General features: G+C 50.5%; 1 protein-coding gene across 3 annotated transcripts; it reads right to left on the bottom strand.

The window, feature by feature from the left end:
- Window positions 1–790: 790 nt before the first annotated feature.
- On the bottom strand, window positions 791–17,449 carry LOC104570955 (transcription elongation factor A protein 2). 3 transcript variants are annotated; one of them, XM_088529343.1, is made up of 10 exons: window positions 17,304–17,449; window positions 14,942–15,004; window positions 14,205–14,310; window positions 12,596–12,683; window positions 6,577–6,710; window positions 5,443–5,499; window positions 4,542–4,696; window positions 4,092–4,238; window positions 1,856–1,927; window positions 791–1,093 (listed from the first exon to the last, which is right to left on the bottom strand). In XM_088529343.1, exons 1-10 carry the CDS (start codon window positions 17,370–17,372, stop codon window positions 1,085–1,087), a joined length of 900 nt encoding a protein of 299 aa, XP_088385469.1. In that variant the 5' UTR covers window positions 17,373–17,449; the 3' UTR covers window positions 791–1,084. The 3 variants fall into 3 exon arrangements, with proteins under 3 accessions (XP_088385469.1, XP_088385460.1, XP_088385475.1); XM_088529334.1 differs by lacking the exon at window positions 791–1,093 and having other exon boundaries at window positions 1,706–1,927; XM_088529349.1 differs by lacking the exons at window positions 791–1,093; window positions 17,304–17,449 and adding an exon at window positions 15,599–15,729 and having other exon boundaries at window positions 1,706–1,927.
- Between the last annotated feature and the right edge of the window lie 529 nt (window positions 17,450–17,978).

Raw genomic sequence — 17,978 nt, forward strand, 5'->3', positions numbered from 1 at the left:
AAACAGGGAATTCTCTAAGATTCCCTTTTAACGCTCTCACTGGCCAGTGAATTCCCTCCACCTGCTTCATTATTGGTGGTTTCTGGCTAAATCAGGATTGTCCCCAGGTTCCCTGGATCAGGAGCAGCCTTGGGCAAGGTGAGACACTTGGCCAGCAAGAACAGTGAAGTCCCAGCCCATCTCTGACCTTCCCTGTTCCCAATGAGGTGCTAAGGGGGCCTCAGCTCTGTGATGCTCCATCCATGGAGGCAGGAGCCCTGGGAAGTGCCCACCTCACCGGGTCTGCGCCTAGCGCTCCTTCCTGCCCCACAGTACCAACCCTTCAGTTTTTTGGTGGCGATGTCACCCTGTTTCTAGTCTGTTACATGCTGGAGAACGTGTCCTCGATCCCATCTTCGCAGCAGGCTGTGCTGTCGGTGTTCCAAGGCCACCAGGTGTGTGTCACGCACAAGGAACCCAGCCCCAAATGACTAAAGCAGTGCAAAGACAACGGAATGCTCCTCATCTCCGACTGAGCTTGGGAGCAGCAGCCAATCTGTGGCCCAAAAGCTGTGTGCCACCAACAGGTCTGCTCCACGTGGTTGAGCAAAGCTAGTTTTGCCAACCCAGCCCAGTGCTCTGTGGCTCATGAGCTGATTAAAAGCAAGTCTCAGTGACTGAGAGAACACCTACAAGCAACTTCTTGCTTTCTGGTAGTCCAAGCACTGCCCAGTCCTCACCCATCTGGGCACAGACTGGCCACCCTGTGCCGCAGATGCCAAGTGCTGTCCGCCCACAGTCGGAATAAAAGTCAGAAACTGACAAAAATGTTTAATATTAGTTTGGAAGAAAACGTTACCATACTCGCTTAGATGAGAAAATAACGACTAAGTGTGTTTAGTGAGCTCTCCTGCTAAACTGTCCACCCACTGCTGTGGCTCTCCACCTAGGCCCGAGCAGAGAGGCCGGGCTCCCTGCAGCTGCTCTCGGTGCGGGACACAAAGCAAACTCACTTGGGATACACAACACAACTGCCGCGGGCGCCGGCGGATGGAGGCTGCGCTCTGCTCTGCGTTTGGCTGCCGCTCTCGGGCCATGGCACTTGTCAGCAGAACTGCAAGAGAAGGGAGTTTAAACCCTGTTAGAAACCTGGCTGCCGTGGGGAGGTGCAGGTCGTGCGCTGGTTGCCTACAGGAAGGTGGGGATCCAGGTGACGGGCTCCTTTCTCAAGCTGGCAGGGGCTTTGGCAGAGTGCAGGGGCTGCACAGAGCTCCCCTTTGCACCTCTGGGCTCTGGCACTTTGCAGTGCTGCCATTTCTGCCCACTGTTACTGGGTGGTGAGACTTCTGCTCACGTCCACCTTCTCTGCACATAGGGTTAGAATCCTAAACATTGTCCTCGCCACCACCTTGGAGGGGCATGGGGAGCATGAGAAGCACCACGATGCTCATGACAGAACAGGGGACTGCAGCAGGGAGACAGGGGATGAGAAAGTGGAAGCTCCCTGCATTGGAACAGGCTGCCCAGAGAGGTTGTGGAGTCTCCTTCTCTGGAGATCTTCAAAACCCGCTTGGATGCAGTCCTGTGCCACGTGCTCTAGGTGACCCTGCGTGTGCAGGGGGGTTGGACTAGATGATCTCTAGGGGTCCCTTCCAACCTTAAGCATTCTATGATTCTACAAAGTGAGACATGAGCCCGGCTGGCTGCAGAGACGGGATGAACCCAGGAGCTCTGGCCTCTGCGCCGGGAGGAAGGATCCCTCGCCAGGGCAGTGTCAGTGTTGGGCAAGCACCTCCGAGGACAGCAGCTCTCAGCAGGATCGTGGGTGCAGCTCCCCTAAGACCCCTCAGTGCCAGTAATATCCTTGGTGCGCTACCTTCCAGCGATTGCCACACTCGTTGCACACGACGAACGTGGTCATGGGCTCGTCGGAGCTGCGGGTCTGCACCTGCGGGAGGAAAAACGGGATGAGAGCCAAGGGGCAGGAGCTCCCGGAGCCTCCGGCCACCGGGGAACCACGCTGGCCATGGGCAGGGATCGTGGAGAACCCAGGTCTGGCAAGGCCAAAGGAGCCTACATGTAAAATGACCCAGATTTTTGTTTTACACACAAATATACATCCATATACATAGGTGCTAGGAGACTTTCTAATCCTGTAGCTAAGCCAGGCTACAGGATTAGAAACAAAACCAAACATTCTGTTGAGAATGTTTGTTTAGATCATTTAAGCATGAACAACATGTTAGATAAGAGCCTCAGCAGCTGCCTGCTGGCACCCAGTCACCACTGGGTACAGCCTGGAGCAGCTCAGCTCTCCAGTAATGAAAGGCCACTGCTGGGGGCCTCAGGGCTACCCACCAGGCACAGAAAGGCCACCAGAGATGTCCCCCCTCGCCCTCTGCGCCTCATTCCCAGGCACTGGTTGCAGTCAGCTCCAAGACTGCAAAACTCTCAGCCCATCAAGCACCAGGCACAGAAAGGCCACCAGAGATGTCCCCCCTCGCCCTCTGCGCCTCATTCCCAGGCACTGGTTGCAGTCAGCTCCAAGACTGCAAAACTCTCAGCCCATCAAGCACATGTTCCAACTACACCACGTAAAAAAGCACTCAAGTCATTCCCTTTTCCATACCAGCCCCACATCCCAGCCTCCCAGGAACACACTTACCAGGTTCTGCACATTTCTAGCCTGTTTTGTGTTTGAGCCATTAAGAAGCTCTGATATTTAACCCAGATGTGACTGCTGCCTCTGACCAGCTCTTGCCAGACACACATACTTTGCTAAAAATCAGATTTTCATGGCATTTAAATACCACAAGGCACCGGGTTTACACTGAAAATACTCGCACGCCCTGCAAAAATCAGGCAGCAGAACTATGCCGAGGGGTAATTATAGGGATCTGTGTGTGTAATTACCCAATGTGCAGAGTCGCAGTATTTGCAGGATGCAAATTAAGCATGTTTTGCAAGCATGCTGGATAGCTGAATTCTGTAATTCTCACCCGATGTCAGTGCTTAGTTCTGAATGTTTTCAAAAACACCAGTTCATCTACTTGAAATTTAGAACCTCTCTGTCACCAGGCAACATTTGGTGATTATCTTTTCATTGGAAAACTAATAAAAATACAGAAAACCTTTTGTTACTTACATCTAGAAGACCCTACCCTGACCTGCTCCGGCACTTCAAGTGAGGCCAGGGTCCCAGATGCTGCCAATGCAGCCGAGGGACAGGCCAGTTCCATCCAGCTTCCAGGGACACGGGGCAGAGCCAGCCTTTGGGATGCAACACTGCTCTTCAGCTCAAGGAAAATCCCTGTCAGCTGCCTGGCTCACATCTGTGCTTGCACATTACAACCCAGCTTGTTAGGGGATTTCACTCAGCACTTGCATGCCCAGTTTGTATCTACTCAGCAAACAGAGCAGGGCAAAAGCGTGGTCCCTGGTGCTTTTCTGATATCTGCACGTTTTGAAAATCTGACTCGGAGCAAAGGCACATTGATCTCCAGGGGGCTGGAGAGGACAAGGGAACTGGCAGTGCATGTGGTTTGGAGCAGCTGCCCATCAAGGAGAACCAGTCCTCTCTTCCTGCTTGCTCTATGACTTCATTTATCCTTACTATAATGTTCTGTTTGTGTGTATTGCTTGATTTTAAATAGGCAGGATTTATCCACTGCAGTCTGTCTGCATTCTTAATTTGCACCACGCACATGCCTGCCTTTGTCCCTGCAGTCTCTCTGCTCTATACTACCCACTCCCTTTCCCAAATCTCCACACTTCTTTAAGGCCTTCCCAGCACCTGCTTCCAGTGCAAAGCTCTCTCCAGCTGCTCATCTATCAGCTCCTGACAGCTTCCTTGCTGGCTGGTGATGCAAAATCCCTGCTCTTAGAGATGCAAATCAGCAGTTGCACAAATGGACAAAATAATTTCTGTTAGCTTCAAGGGAGAGATATGCACAAAATCAGCAGCACCGTGTTTCAGAAGGCCTGAATGTGCAGAAAGCTGCTCTCCACGAGTGTCAACATTTGTCCCGTGCTGCAGGGCCTGACACAGAGCAGTCAGAGCTCAGGACCATCGGAGATCATGTGCTGGGGGCAGTGGGAGCCACAAGACCCACCTGGGTGTAGGTGCAGTTCTTCTTCTTGCATTTCCCACAGGTGAAGAGGTCAGTCTGCGTCCCTCCCGTCTTGGCCATCTGATGCTCCCGGATTGCTTCTTTCGTCATGGCTTTCCTGATTTCTTTCAGCTCGTTACTGGCCATTTCCTTTCAAAAAAAAAAAAAAAAAAGGCAATAAAATCACATCTGTCCACAGTTTTACCACCACATCCACTGCAGGGGAAAGAAGCGACAGGGCGGGATGGCTTAAGGGATAGGTAACAAAGCAAGAAGCCTTTCCTTTCTGGTTGTTGCCTAATATCTAGCCCCTTTTCATGATCTGAAGTCCCAGCAGGCTCCTCTCCACATGGAAAATCCCATTGCAGCCCCCGCAGCAGACCAAGTCCCAGCTTCAACCCCATCCCTGTGACACAGCCCTGGGAGGAGAAAAACCCGCTCCGACTTCCTCACCTCTGAGGTCATCACGGCGATCTGCTCCGGGGTAATGGCCCCACACAGCACGTTCTTTTTGAGCTCAGGGTTTTTGGAGTCCTTCAGGTTCGAGATGCGGCTCCTCACGCGGTTTTTGTACTTCATGTCGGTGTTCTTGATGTCCTGGTATATGCGTGCGTGGCAGTCAAGGAGCGTGCAAGCAACCCGGAGAATCCAAGCAGCGGGAATTGTCACTGCTGCCAGGACATCCAACAGGGTGCTGGGATCCCAAAGCAGTGTCTGCTCTGGGAGGGTAACACTGGATTTGAGAACACATTTCCACAATCCCAGAGTCCAGCGGCTGTCAATTCTTTGGGCTTTTCCCCTGTACTGGAAATAATCTTTACTTTCAGGTATGCAGCAAGGCAGCCACAAAACTCTCTGCTAACAGAATCCAGCTGCACCTCCTGCCCCACAGCCCCCATAGCCAGCAACTTCCCGGCTTATCTCACATCCACCTGCAACTTGATCCCCACTGCTCCATCCTCCCCATCACTTTTGTCCCACGTCAGCAAACTCTCCTCAGTAGGGAGGCAGAGGGAAGTTGCATGTACCTGGAAGCAGAGCTGGGAACGGGAAGCAGCATTTTGGCAGGATAGAGAAATTGAGGCCTGAAAATCCATTTGGTGAGAGCGGGAAGGAAGCAGCCGCATCAATCACCCCAGCAGGGGCTTGGAGCTCCCAGCACCCTGCTCATGTTTCCTTAGTGATCCAGGACGGAGCCAGGCAGAGCTGGAAGCCGACCCAGAGCCCTGACAAGTGGAGCTGCACTGCAATATTCATACAAACAAAGCAGCTTGGCCCATTTGTCCTCATTAATTTCCTGGCCTGGGGGCTGCACTCCTGCAGACCCCTGAAAGGCTCCACATAGCAAGGATATATTCTTCGATCTGGGCTGCTATGTGCTCGCAGTCAGCGCCAATGGCAACATAGTCATCTGCAAGACAAGAGAACGGGAGGTCAATGAGTTCCAACCAGGCATCCAAATTTCTGAGATACAAATCTACAGAGTTTGTTATTCTGATTTACATCAACCGGCATCGTGGCCTTTGCTCTAGGTATCCTTCAACTTTTCTGAAAGGCCAATGATAAAAACAGACAAATCCAGCCAGTTTATGCCCTCTGCCTCTCTGCTAGATAGACTGCACTGGGCCAGACGCAAAGAACCTACCCCCCAACTCAATAAACACAGTTTTCCAAAATCCGGTGTATCCCTGATATAGCTGAAGTCAAGCACATAGGGTCAGGAATTGATTCTCAGTGGCCACTGGTGTCAGTGAGAAGTAGCTCTACTCAGATCAAGTGATGGAGCCTGAAAATATATAGCGTTGGAGTTGAGCCTGCGTTTCCCTTCTCAGCTCCGTGCTCCATCTGACTTTACCTTTCCTTTACACAGCTCTTCTCGTGCGTTAAACAGCACCACACAGAGCACAGGAACTGTAAGAGTTTGGACATTGGTTATGTTAACCCATACCATAAGGCAGGAGAAGATAGAGCAGAGCAGGGCTCAGTCAAAGGCAGCAACAGAGGTGAAGGGACTATTTTTCAGGCTCCACAGAGCAAGGGTTTTGCTAAGAGTTACACCAAGTATGCAATGCAGCATATATATACACACACACACACTCAGCAAGGCTAGGAATGATGACTTTCTGAACCTGTATTCTCTGGAGATCTTCCAAACCCTCCTGTGCCATTGGGCTCTGGGTATCCCTGCTAGAACAGAGGAGTTGTACTAGATGATCCCTAGAGGTCCCTTCCAACCTCACCCATCCTGGGATTCTGGGATTCCTTGGCTCTTGCACTCCCGTTTGCACACACAGGTCCTAGCAGCCATCGCCTGACACACTGCCATGGTGCAGCTCAATGCTTGTTCCTATCCAAGTGCCTGGAAATGCCGCCGTGCCAGCAAATCTAACACAGGGATGACCCGTGGCTGGACTGAGCTGAGCAGAGATCCCACTGCCAGAGGCACCAGAGTGTCAGGAGCCAACATGCTGGTGCCTCCCTCACTTACCATCAGCCTGGAGAGCAGTTGTCAACATCTCTCTGCATTTGTTGCGGACCGCGTCGCAGGTGACGGGCGCTGGAGGGAAGCTGGTGATTTTGGGGGTTGTCGGGGTCTTCAGAGGCTCCTGCCTTTTGTTGGAGCTAAAAGAGAAACTTCACCCGTCAGAACGCCTCGATTCACTGAGAGCAGTGAAGGGAGCAGCAGGCATGTGGCCAAGCACCCTGTTAATTATAACACAAAACCAGTCAGAGGAAACAGTGCAAAGACACATGCCCTAAATGAGCACACAGCACAATATAGCAGTCACCACCATCAATGCAGGTATAGGCTCCTCTGCACACCCTGGTGCTTTAATCCATTAAATAACCCTGTCACAACTACTGGACCGCTGGATATCAGCTGAAAACATGATGGAGCCGTTGGGCACTGTCAGGAACTTGGGCTTAGGACTTCCATGAGCACCAGCACTCGCTGGGTCTGTTATCGCAGCCGTACAGTCCGTCCTGTCCCTCCTGCTTCCCAAGATACAGCAAATATATTCTCCCAGAAGCAAGGCAGCACTCAGGTTAATCTCAGCGGGTTCCTCAACTCCCATCCAAGAAGTCAGCAGTGGGGAAGGAGAAGGGCCCAACAGAAAAGCCCCTGGCTCTCTGCTCAGCCCTCCAGGGCTGCGAGCAGAGGGTGCGATGGGGTCCCCTCCCGCACCAGGAGCCGCCAAGAAGCAGCCCCGCAGCTTCCACGCGAGGAATAAGAAAGAAAACGGCTCCTTCAGCTCTGCTATTTTTCAAAAACACAGTGTTACAAATCAGAGGGGCTTTTATTTTCCCTGTGGCTCTGAACGAGAGTTTTGATTCCTCCTCTTGCAGAAGAGCATCCCTGCATGACCACATGCAAGTGCCAGGCCGACAGAAGACAAATAAACAGCACTTCACTTGCAGAAAAAGAGCTGCGTTTGCCACCTGCGAGCAATTGTGGGCACTGCAAGGGAGCACAAACATCTGCCTGTCGTGACTGTGCGTCAGGCAGGTCGTTTGCCAGAGGGGAACCAGCTTGAGGCCTAGGGCACCTACTTGCAGCCCAATTAGTGCACGAGGAAGCCCTGCCCCATGTGACACCGTGTGCCAGGGGACCTCGGGGTGCACCTACAGCATGGAGACATGCTGCCCATAAAGCTCAACATCTGCACAGAGAGTCAGTTAACCTCACAAAAAATGGAAAGAAAAAAAAGGCCTATTATGATTCCCAGATGATTTTATGGAGCTCTTAAATCTAGGCAGCAAAACAGCAAGCTTTTCAGCAGAGGTTGCTCTGTCTTTGGTGTTTGGGCCATAAAATGCACAGCATTTATGGGCAGTGTCTGGGTAATATTAATGCAGTAACAGACAAAAAGGAAGAAATAGGGAAACCCACGATACTTCACCCCTGCCATCCTGGAAATGCCTCCTTGAAGACCCAAGTGGCTTCACAGTCACCATCAGGCTGGGATGTGACCGCCAGTTTTTACTGTCATCTGTTTTACTAGTCGGCATTGCATGAAGCTGCTAAGGCACAAATTTAGTAAGGTGGGCAAATAACTAAAAACGTTCTGTAGGATTCGCACTGCACATTAATAAAATAATAAGGAACAACTTAGCTTGCAAATAACCAGTTCCAGGACGAGCACCTCCTGTTTGGATGTACAAATCACTACCAGCACTCTCGAACCTAAGAAGCTATGCAGAGGTTACAGACACTTTATAATGCACGGTGGGGTATGTACAGCAAATCACATCCAATTCAGAAAAACTCTTCTAAAAATCAAGGCTAATGCTTCTCTTGTATGAAATAGCTTGGAGAAAAATAAGACTTTCCAAAAGACAAATGCAAAAAGCCTAAAAAACACAACCTAAGCCAAAAGAAGAGACTGAAAAAAATGGGGGTGATTTACAGCAGAAAAGACTATGAAAACCCAGGTCTTGAAAAACTTGCCAAGTTATTGCAAAGGGCCATGGTAGGAAAACATCCTCGCTGTTTGCTGAAGATAGAACATGAAGCAACGGCCTTAAGCTGAAGCAACACAGGTTTTGGTTGAGAAGGGATTTCAAATTGCAGCTATAGAAACGTCTTACTCAAGTTTTTTTTTTAAGGGTTTTTAAAGACCCTAGCTTAGGAACAGCTTGGACAGAGTTCATGATGTCCTAGGAAGGCAGTGGCAGATGGTGCCTTCTTGAGAGCTCTTCTAACTTCCCAAGTTCTTTGTCTCATTCTGGAAGCAATGACAAGGCTAAGGTCTCCCAGAGCAAAACACTAAGTGTAAATCCCCACCAAGGGCCTTCATCGCATCTTATTTATGACAGTTAACGTAAAAAGCACCAAGTTGACCAGCATCCTAACATGCAGGAAACAGAGCCACAATACCAAGCATCAATACTTAAATCCAGGCTTTAAACTAAGATTTACACAAGTAATATTTGATTTTTCAAGAAGGTTCTTGCCACAAGTGCAATTGACTTAGATATTTGGATGTTTGTATCCTGGAGGCAGGGGAGGAAAAAAATTAAAAATACATTAAAAATAGATAGTTTTTCCCATTTCTATTAGGTAATAAGTAAAGAAATATTCATCTACATACATGGGATCTCAAAAAGCTTCAAGCAGGCTGAAGGAAACTGAAGAACTTCTGCTTGGAGGTGTCTGGTGAGCGGAACCTCCCCCTGAGTGTCCTCAGCACCCAGTTGATGGCCATTTCGAAATAACTAAAAATACTCTGACACACCAGGCTTCGTTCAGCTACAGCACAGGAAAGGCTTTGAAATCGCAAATTTCCACTGGACAGGAAAGCTGTTTCTTGCCTATTTCTAAAGAGAAGTCCCTGGAGTCTATTCCAGGAATCTTTATGGCCCAAGGTACCCCCAAATACTGCAAGACAGCGGATGAGTGAATCAAAGCGGAATCAAAGATGACTGGAGCGGGCGGGTTGAATCAAATTCCATTCAAGCCCCGTCAGGCACTGACAGGACAACTGATGGCTCCTGAATCAAGAGAACAGACTTGGGCCACTCCACGGACCGTATAGAAAGTTATTTATTAGGCTTTAGAAGTTTATAATTAGAATAGTTGGAAAATAGACCTCAAACGGACTGAGAAGACTTATTTCAGGAAATCCTTGTGGTTCATGCTGTTCCTGTTAAGAGAAGGAACTTTTCAGTCTATCCGGATAACCGAAGCTTATGTGTTAAAAAGAGAAAAATGCCAGAGCAAAATGGTGGTAAAGAACCAGCCGAGGCCCACAGGCAGAACCCAGGGAAGAGAAACAGGCAGCAGAGCAGAATTTGGGCCACAAATCCCAAAATTCCTAAGAAAGGCTTAAGAGGATGCTGGAAAAGAGAAAGTTCACACTGCCAGAGAGGGAAACACTAGACACAGCCCATGAGAAGGCAGGTGTAAAATACTGGAGCCCAACGGAGCCTCCAGCTCCGGCACCACGCGAGGACTCCTGCATCTGCGCTCCAGAGCCAGGCAAGACTCAGGCCAAGAGCTGCTCAGATATTTCTCCCTGACAGAAGAGGAAGCCCCAGCCAAAATCTATGAGGCTGAGAGGCTGAGCTATGCGAACACAAACTGATCTTTTGGGCCCTGGTAGCAGCCTCAGCTGAACCGGCCATCAGGCTCCAGGCAATGAATCAGCCTCCCTTCATCACAGCCTGTGCTTTGGAGAGCCAAGCCAAAGGCTCTTTACTGCTAATAAATTATTTTTTTTTGTCAAGGCAGATTAGTAGCTTGTTTTGCACCACTGGAGAATAAGCAGTTTTGGCTTTGCAGGGAGAGCCTGGGTCAACAGCCTGACACCAGGAGCCACCCTCCTCCTCTGCGTCTGTGCTAATCCCCTTGCTCCTGTTTCTCCCAGAAAACCAAGGGCACGTCCTGTCATTTAGAAGGTACCGGAGGATGAATACACGTAGGAAGCATCAAGAGGGAAAAAAACATCTAATAAAGCAGGAACTGCAGCATATCCAAAGGCACGGTAGTGTGTGGCACAAGCCAAAAGGCTCCACTGCACACTGCTATAGTGGGGCAGTTGCCTCTATAATTAACTTTGAATGATTTTGAATTAAATTACTACAGGCCTTAGCCATTCAGTCAGATGTCCAAACAAACCCGGCTAGCTTTGCTCACCAGTGCTGACCCCCACCACACGCAGGGATATGCATCATGCTTTCTTTGCTCTAGGCTTAGCATTCCCTGGACTCCCTCTTCCAAAGATTCAGTCAGGGGCTTCTCCTTTCCTTGAACTGCAAAGGCTTGAGCAGCATCAGCCACATCGGTAATACTTACCCCTCCTTTACAACCATGCATGAATCATTGGCACGGGTGTACAAGTAGCCTTAAGGTTAACTCAGCATGAACACAGAGAGCTCTGGTGAGAGCAGTCACTAAGTGCAAAGGAAAATATTCCTCCTTCATGTCGAGCTTCAGAAGGAAAGGACTTTCTCTTCCCATCAGGAGAAGCAGACAAACGTTTCCACCTCATCCTGCAGGGGAAGATGCCCCACCAGTGCACAGAAAACGAGCACCAAGGCTCTTACCCTCCTCTGGCTCAGTGCTACCCTGATCAGTCCTACAGCAGCTCCTTCCCATGTTCACAGCCTCAGGAAGGGGGTACTAGTCCGCATTTTAGCCTGTTGTTGGGATCAGGTACCTGTCACACAGAGAAGGGGTTAGCATCACAAGCCAGGTGGAAGTGGCCAGGCCAGTTCTCTCAGGTTATCAGCAAACTCTGCTATCGTTGACTGCTCTTCAGCCTCAGACCCTGGTCTCTTTTCAACAGCACAAAAGGAAGCAGCAGCTGGGAGACTCCATCCTACTGCTCTTACCCCAGGAAGACTCTCAGCACCAGAGTGTCACTGTGTCACCCCCACACACAACTCGGACCCCGCGTTGCTGCAAAGCTGAATGCTTCTGGCGGGGAGGTCTTCTCCACACATTCATTGCAACAGTTAGTTGGAATTGTGGTCTTCCTATTCTATGCAAGGTGAGCTAGGCAAAGATGCAAGCAACAAAGTGAAGTTCTCCAGCTCAGCGTTAAGCAGCCCTCTTCAGAGCAGCCCGGGTGAGAAGGCTCTGAGCACAGTGACAAGCCTCGAGACAGGCCTGAGCAAGCACAGAAACGGGTGGAGGGACAGGAAAGGTGACTAAGAGAGAGTCTACAAAGCAGAGGGAATCTAGCACTAATATTCTAAATCCTCCGGCAAAATTCAGGAACTATCAAAGCTACAAAATACTCCAGGGATCTGAGGCTGAAAACAGTCTCACCTCTGGAAAGGGTCTAGGACAAGACTGTGTAAACCTGCATTTGCTCCCTCCCTGTAGATCACACTGCTTCCACTCCACGGCTTAGCAAGGGCAGCTGCAGACGGTGGAAACAGGATGCGACATTCAAGGCATGGCCAGGGCCAGGCATGCAGCAGACCTGCTGGATGGGGGGACAGCAGTCCAGAGCGAAAACAGGGCTTCTACTGGCACTTGCTGACAAGAGGACAAGAGAAAAAGAGGAAGGTTTACTACAGTGATGTATGAGGATCACTACCATCCACCACCTGAGCCTGCAAAGGCTAAAAATAATCTCTATTGTACAGGAGCTCAAAGTCAGAAATATGCAAAAGTATAAAAATGCAACACAAAACACCCAGAGGAATGTTTTATTAATAATAATAAAAATAACACAAAACCAAGAATGGAAAAATAAAAAATAAGTCATAAGACATGAACAAAAGAAAAAAAAAAGGAAAAAAAAAGAAAAAAAGAAAAATCACTAAAGCCACTGTATTTTGTAGATGTTTATTTCTGCATTACAGTTGTGTTTTTCTTTATTAAGAATACCACACAGATGGTCACTGAAGATGTCTAGACTCCTGGTGTATCTGACCAGGCATTTGAGTGTGCCAAATTCCTGGCTCAGACACTTAAATATTATTGTGGCATCTTGTGTTAATTTTTAATTTTAAATGACCTAAAAGTACCACCTTTGGCTAAAGGGAAGTATTACCTTTGGTCTCTCGAGTTACTCTCCTTTGAGGATGATGTTGGCAATGACAGGTTTTTCTTTTTCTCCTCACTTTTCTCCTCAGAAGCATCTATATTCAAAAGCAAAGAGAAAAAGCAAATGTGAATGCTAAAGACTTCAGAATTGGTATTTACACTAGAACCCTGCATATATTAAGTGTCTTCAAGAGACTCAACAGAGTCGGCCTGAGGCAAACTGTTATCCTCAGAAAAAAAATAGGAGAGGGGTGGCCTTTGGGGCCTCCCTCACTTCCAGACCTTTCACTTGCCTCCACATAGAAAGGAGGTGAAACAAGTTTCCCTCACCTGGCTTCAGGAAGGCAGGGAGCAGCCCCCTTCCCTTGTTGGGAGATAAGCTTCCTCACAAGACATGCCTCATCACAAAGGTTTATTTGTGAGGGGCCTTTGGCTGCAGAGCACAGATGAGATCACGTTCTCCAGAGCACCACTTTTCTAGCAGTATTTCATGCCAGTGACACTTGAGGGGCCAGTAAGGGCAGGCCCTTCTGGGAATCCAACTTCTCATGTTTCCTAAGTGCTGCTGAAAGCCAGTAGCACAATCCTGGAGAGAAGTTTCATTTTTACTGTAGAAAAAGATCAGCCCAAGAGGTAAACTGTGCCAGCCTAGCCAACACAGCTGCAGTGTTAAAATGCCAGCTTAAGGTAGGAGAGGAAAACAGCACTTCCAGCACTCATTGAGCCTGTCAAGAAATGGGGCGTTCCCAGGTACAGATCAGGGCTAGCCACTCACTTCACTTGAAACAAACACCATGGCACATTTGTTCCTATTCTTTCACTTTACAGAGCTACACAAGATGCCAGTTTTAAAATAGAAATAAGGCAAGTTTGGATTTCTTTTCAGTAGCACAGACTGGGAGACATGTTCGTTGCCCTGTTAGCAGGGCCCAGGTACAGCTGCCTTCCTGGCCTCAGCACTACCAACAATTCTTGGGTTTGTTTTGTTTTTTTAAAAACTACACAAATGTAACCACTGAAGACCACATCTGTGAACTCTATTTGCAGTTTTGAAGTTGGTTAATTTGGGCTGTATCAGCATTAAGAGTCTTCAAGCAGAATCACAAGCTTCTGCCTATGAGTGTCTAGCACCACGAAAGCCTCCCCAACACGAAGAAGCCTGGGGGAATTTGCCTACAAAGGTGTTAAAACAAGGCCATCACCCAAAACACATTCCAGCATTTCTCTTTCCAGGCTGTTACACCAGGATGACAGCAGATGCTGGTTTAATGCACACCAAAACGTGGTGGAGTGTTCAGAGCACAGACACCGTTTAGAGTTTCTGCACTAACACTGCTAATTATATGATCGGGTACATGTTCAGAACAGTCCTGAGGCTTCCAGGACACTTTCCAGGAAAAGCTATACTTAGGGTTGACAACAGGAACTAAACCCAGAGGAATGCATGCTAAGACATGAAACTCCCAAGACAGAGGGTGCATTCTGAAAAGCCGACCTGCTGAAATGCTCCATATAAATCAATAGATAAATTTGCTTATTTTCTTGTGAGCCTCAATCTCTAGCTGAAATTAGCTATTTAGCAGGTTGAATCTGACAGGAAAAATATATTTTCTTACCTAGAAGTTTTTTCCAAGACTTGATGAGTGATTTGGCAAGCGATATCACCTCTTCATCTGTACTCTGCTTCCTCAGTGCATTTACTGACATCCCAATGCGGGTGGACTGCAAGGGAACGTTCAGATGGATCATTTGGGAGCAGACATTTGTTACGGACCAAAACCAAAAATAAGCATCAGCCAAAGCAACGACCAAGATGCAGAGTACCCAGGGACCCACAAAACGATTATCCCCTTCCAGCTCTGGAAGGGCAAGATGACAGTCCTTGGTTTACTCAAACTGATCACATGAGTTTGGCTTCTGCTCACCCTCAAATACCTTTTCTACCTATAAATGGCAATTAAAGTTGAACTTGCAAAAATCCAGGATGAATATCTTAGTCTCTGCATTGTTATTCTATTCAAGTCTCCCCACAGACAGCATCCCACATATCACCATTATTAAAAGACTTAAACAACCACACCCATGATGGCCTTTCTATTCTGCTTTTCCCTCTTTTTGAAATCCCTGAAAGGATTTGAGTAGCTACCCACACTTCCCTCATCAAGAGTGCATTAATTTATTGAGGCACCAAAACCACTTAACTGTGAGTCTAAAGCCACAGTTCAGCACTATTTTCTAGATGCAATGTTTATTTTGATGCTTCGAGGGAGGCAAGAAATCAAAGGGAACCTCATTAAATTCATTTAAACATTTTTGGTTCACTCTGGTGGATTTTTTCAGCTGTGCAACTCACCTGCAGCAAGTCCAGAGTCATAGGCATACTTTTGAGTTCTTTCAATAAATCCATTGCACCATCCTGTAGAGGAAAAAAAATCTAACAGTGAGAGTGCCTCCTTATGCAGAGGAGCTTACGGGTCCTAACAGCTGAAAGATACACCTTGAATCACAACCGTCTCAGCACAACAGTCGTCTTGCAGGAATACTGTCCTACTGTCAGACTCAGTGTTTTGGGGGTCATATGAATGATGTAAGTTCACCAAAAAAAAACGCATTTTAGCAGAGGCGCAAGAACTTCACGATCACCCACCTAACACTCAGAACCACTGCCCAGAGCCAGAGCTACAGGCACCTTTCTACACTGCAAAACATAAAGTAGCTGTTTCCCAGCTTCCTGCTATTGAGCATTGACTCTGCTCAGCACCAGAACCAAAACCAGCAGCAAGGCCAACAACTCACAAAGCTTCCACACAGCAGCTGTGCATCCAAGGACCCAGATCCAAGCACTGTCTCAGAGCCGAGTGGAAGCACCGGTCGAATCTGCTTTCAGCAGCTCTCTGGGCACAGCCTGGAACGTGTCGGTCTCCACTCGGCCTGCAGCTTCCTCCCAGCCCCCTTCTGTCAAGCAAGGCCTTCTAGTGTTCACATTTAGCAGCTCATTTTAAACACTAACCACTCCAGGGCCATTTGCAGTGCAAGGCCTGCGGAGCGGATAACTGCAGGGATGCGGAACCACCTGCACTGATGGATTCTGTTCTCACATCCCTTTGTGCCTACGCAGAGAGGCTGTCTCCGACTCCTCACGAGCAGCAATCGGGCTGCAGTGCCAAGGCCAAGAAAGCCAGGTCAAAATTGAAGGTTTCAACAAGCACAAGTGATTTAATCCAGCACAAACCATGCGTTACTGCACCTGGAACGAGAGACTTGCCACCCAGGCCGGTTTCACATCTTCAATTTCCCCAGTAGTCACAGACCAAGTCCATCAAATCCAAACACAAAACAACAAATCTTAACATTCAAAACACCCGATTCCAATGTCCGTTGTGAGAAATGGAGCCACTTGGGGCCACAGCAGTAAACAGGGATCCACTCAAGCTAAAGCAACAAGCAGGTACTCCAGGATATCATCCTGTGGGAAGAGTTTGCAAATTAGCTGATAAAATAAACAAACGTATATGGTTCAGTACCACACCAAATGCCAACAGGAGCACTGCAGACAGCTCATTTAAGAAGCTGTCTCTTTCGCCATGAAGCTTGGAAGTAAATTCAGTAAACTTGCTCCTTTCCCATTTAAACACGGGCATCACAAAAACCGCTGGCAGGGGGACCAGGCTGCAGTTTAGCCTGGACGCAGGGTGCTGCTGGAAGGGAAGGCTGGGGGACAGCGAGCTGGGCGTTCTGCAGCCACGACAAGGAGCCTTTTGAGGTCAGCAGTGGGGATAACAGCAGCAGGACATAGAAAAGGCCTCAGGTCCCATCTCTGAAGGCTTTTCCCCAAGCAAATGGCTTAATAAAGCAGCAGTCACCAAGAGCAGCGCTAAGGGGATGTTTTGTTGGGAGGGATCCTGCCTGCTTCCAGCACGAACAGCACCACGCGAGCACCGAGACGGCGACGCCGCCCTCACGCCGCCCTGCCAGACGCCCCATCGGGGCTGCGGAAGGTAAATACGGGAGCTCCTCGAGGGCACGGGAGGAAGAGCGGGGTCAGCGCTGGCGGGAGGCACAAGGAGCCCCCTTCCAAGGGCTCCCAGCTGGAATTGAGGGTGTCCCCCCAGCGGAGGGGAAACCGCTCAGCTGGGAGCAGGGGTGCTGAGCTGGGGGGGTCCCACTGAGGTGGGACAGAAGGGGTGTCCTCTCCTAAGGGGAGAGGACGTGGAAGGGACCCCAAAGAAGGGGCTGTGTGAGGAAACCAGGTGGATCCCACATCTTCAAGAGAAGGATGGGGGGCACCAGAGAGGATCCCCCCCCACCACCCAACAGATCAGAAATTAGGAAGGGGGAGACTCCCCACATCACAGCAGGAATGGGCGAGGGGAAAGGATTCCCCCCCTCAAAGGGGGAGTTGTAGGGGGGGGAAACCCCTCCTCCATGGGGGGGGGGGGCATTGAGGGGTGCTGGGGGAGGAGACCACCCCAAAACGGGGGGGGGGCCATCACAGGGGGCAGCTTTGGGGATGGGGGGGCTGGAGGGGGCATTACGGGGGGGAATCCTCCACGGCGCGGGGGGGGTTTCACTATAACGGGGAACGTTTATGGGGGGCTGGGCGAGAGGACACCCCCATCACAGGAGGGAATTAAGGGGGGGGGGGGGTCCGGGAAGGGACCCCTCCCGCATCCGAAAGGGGGCCCCGGCCGCTGCCCGCGCCCCGCGGGCCTCACCGCGCTCTTCTTGGCCACCATCTTGTCCAGCCGCTTGGCGATACGCACGATCTCGTCCTCCCCGCCCATCGCTCCGCTCCCCGCGGCCGTTGCGCCCCCCGGGGAGCCGGGGCGGGAGCGCGGGGGGGCGCGGGGAGCGGCGGCGGGGGAAGGGCTGGCGGCGGCTGCCCGGCGCCCACGGCCCCCGGTACCGCAGTCCGGGCGGGCTAGGCGGCGCGCGGGGCACGACGGGACTCGTAGTCCTCCGGACGCCCACTCCGCCTCTTCCCGCTGCCCCGGCGCGCGGCGGGACTACAACTCCCAGCGGCCCGCGCGGCGCCGCCCTGCCCCCGCCGCGGGGCGTTGTGGGGGCTGCAGTCCGCCCGCCGGGGCGTGGCGGGAGCGGCGCCGGTACCCTGTGGCGGCCGCCATTTTGCTCCCCGTGCTCTTTAGGGGCTCCCGGAGCAGCCGTTCCGGGCCGGCCGCGCCGGGCCAGGCCGAGCCAGGGAGCGGGGAAACAGCGGGGGCTGAGCCGCGGGAAGCGCCCTGAGAAGCGGTGGCGGTTTCCGGCATTCTTCTCAGCGAGGCCGCCGGGCAGGCGGGCCCAGTGACGCCGGTCTCGGTGCCCTGGCGGGGACGCGGGGCTACCCTGTAGGTGGCACTCGTACACTGCCAAGCGCGGCGCTCCCCGCGGGG

The sequence above is a fragment of the Tinamus guttatus genome, unplaced genomic scaffold (assembly GCF_059628265.1).
Source record: "Tinamus guttatus ecotype Peru unplaced genomic scaffold, ASM5962826v1 Tinamus_guttatus_pri_ptg000027l, whole genome shotgun sequence".
NCBI classification, from domain to species: Eukaryota; Metazoa; Chordata; class Aves; order Tinamiformes; family Tinamidae; genus Tinamus; species Tinamus guttatus.

What these genes read in the sequence shown, in the direction of transcription:
- LOC104570955 (XM_088529334.1), bottom strand. Translation starts at nt 17,372, where the DNA reads ATGGGCGGGGAGGACGAGATCGTGCGTATCGCCAAGCGGCTGGACAAG. An exon ending in TGGTGGCCAAGAAGAGCGCG is followed by an intron (nt 15,005 to 17,303) that starts GTGAGGCCCGCG and finishes TTTCCTCTACAG; the next exon opens with GATGGTGCAATGGATTTATT. An exon ending in AGAACTGCACCTACACCCAG is followed by an intron (nt 1,928 to 4,091) that starts GTGGGTCTTGTG and finishes TTCCTCCCGCAG; the next exon opens with GTGCAGACCCGCAGCTCCGA.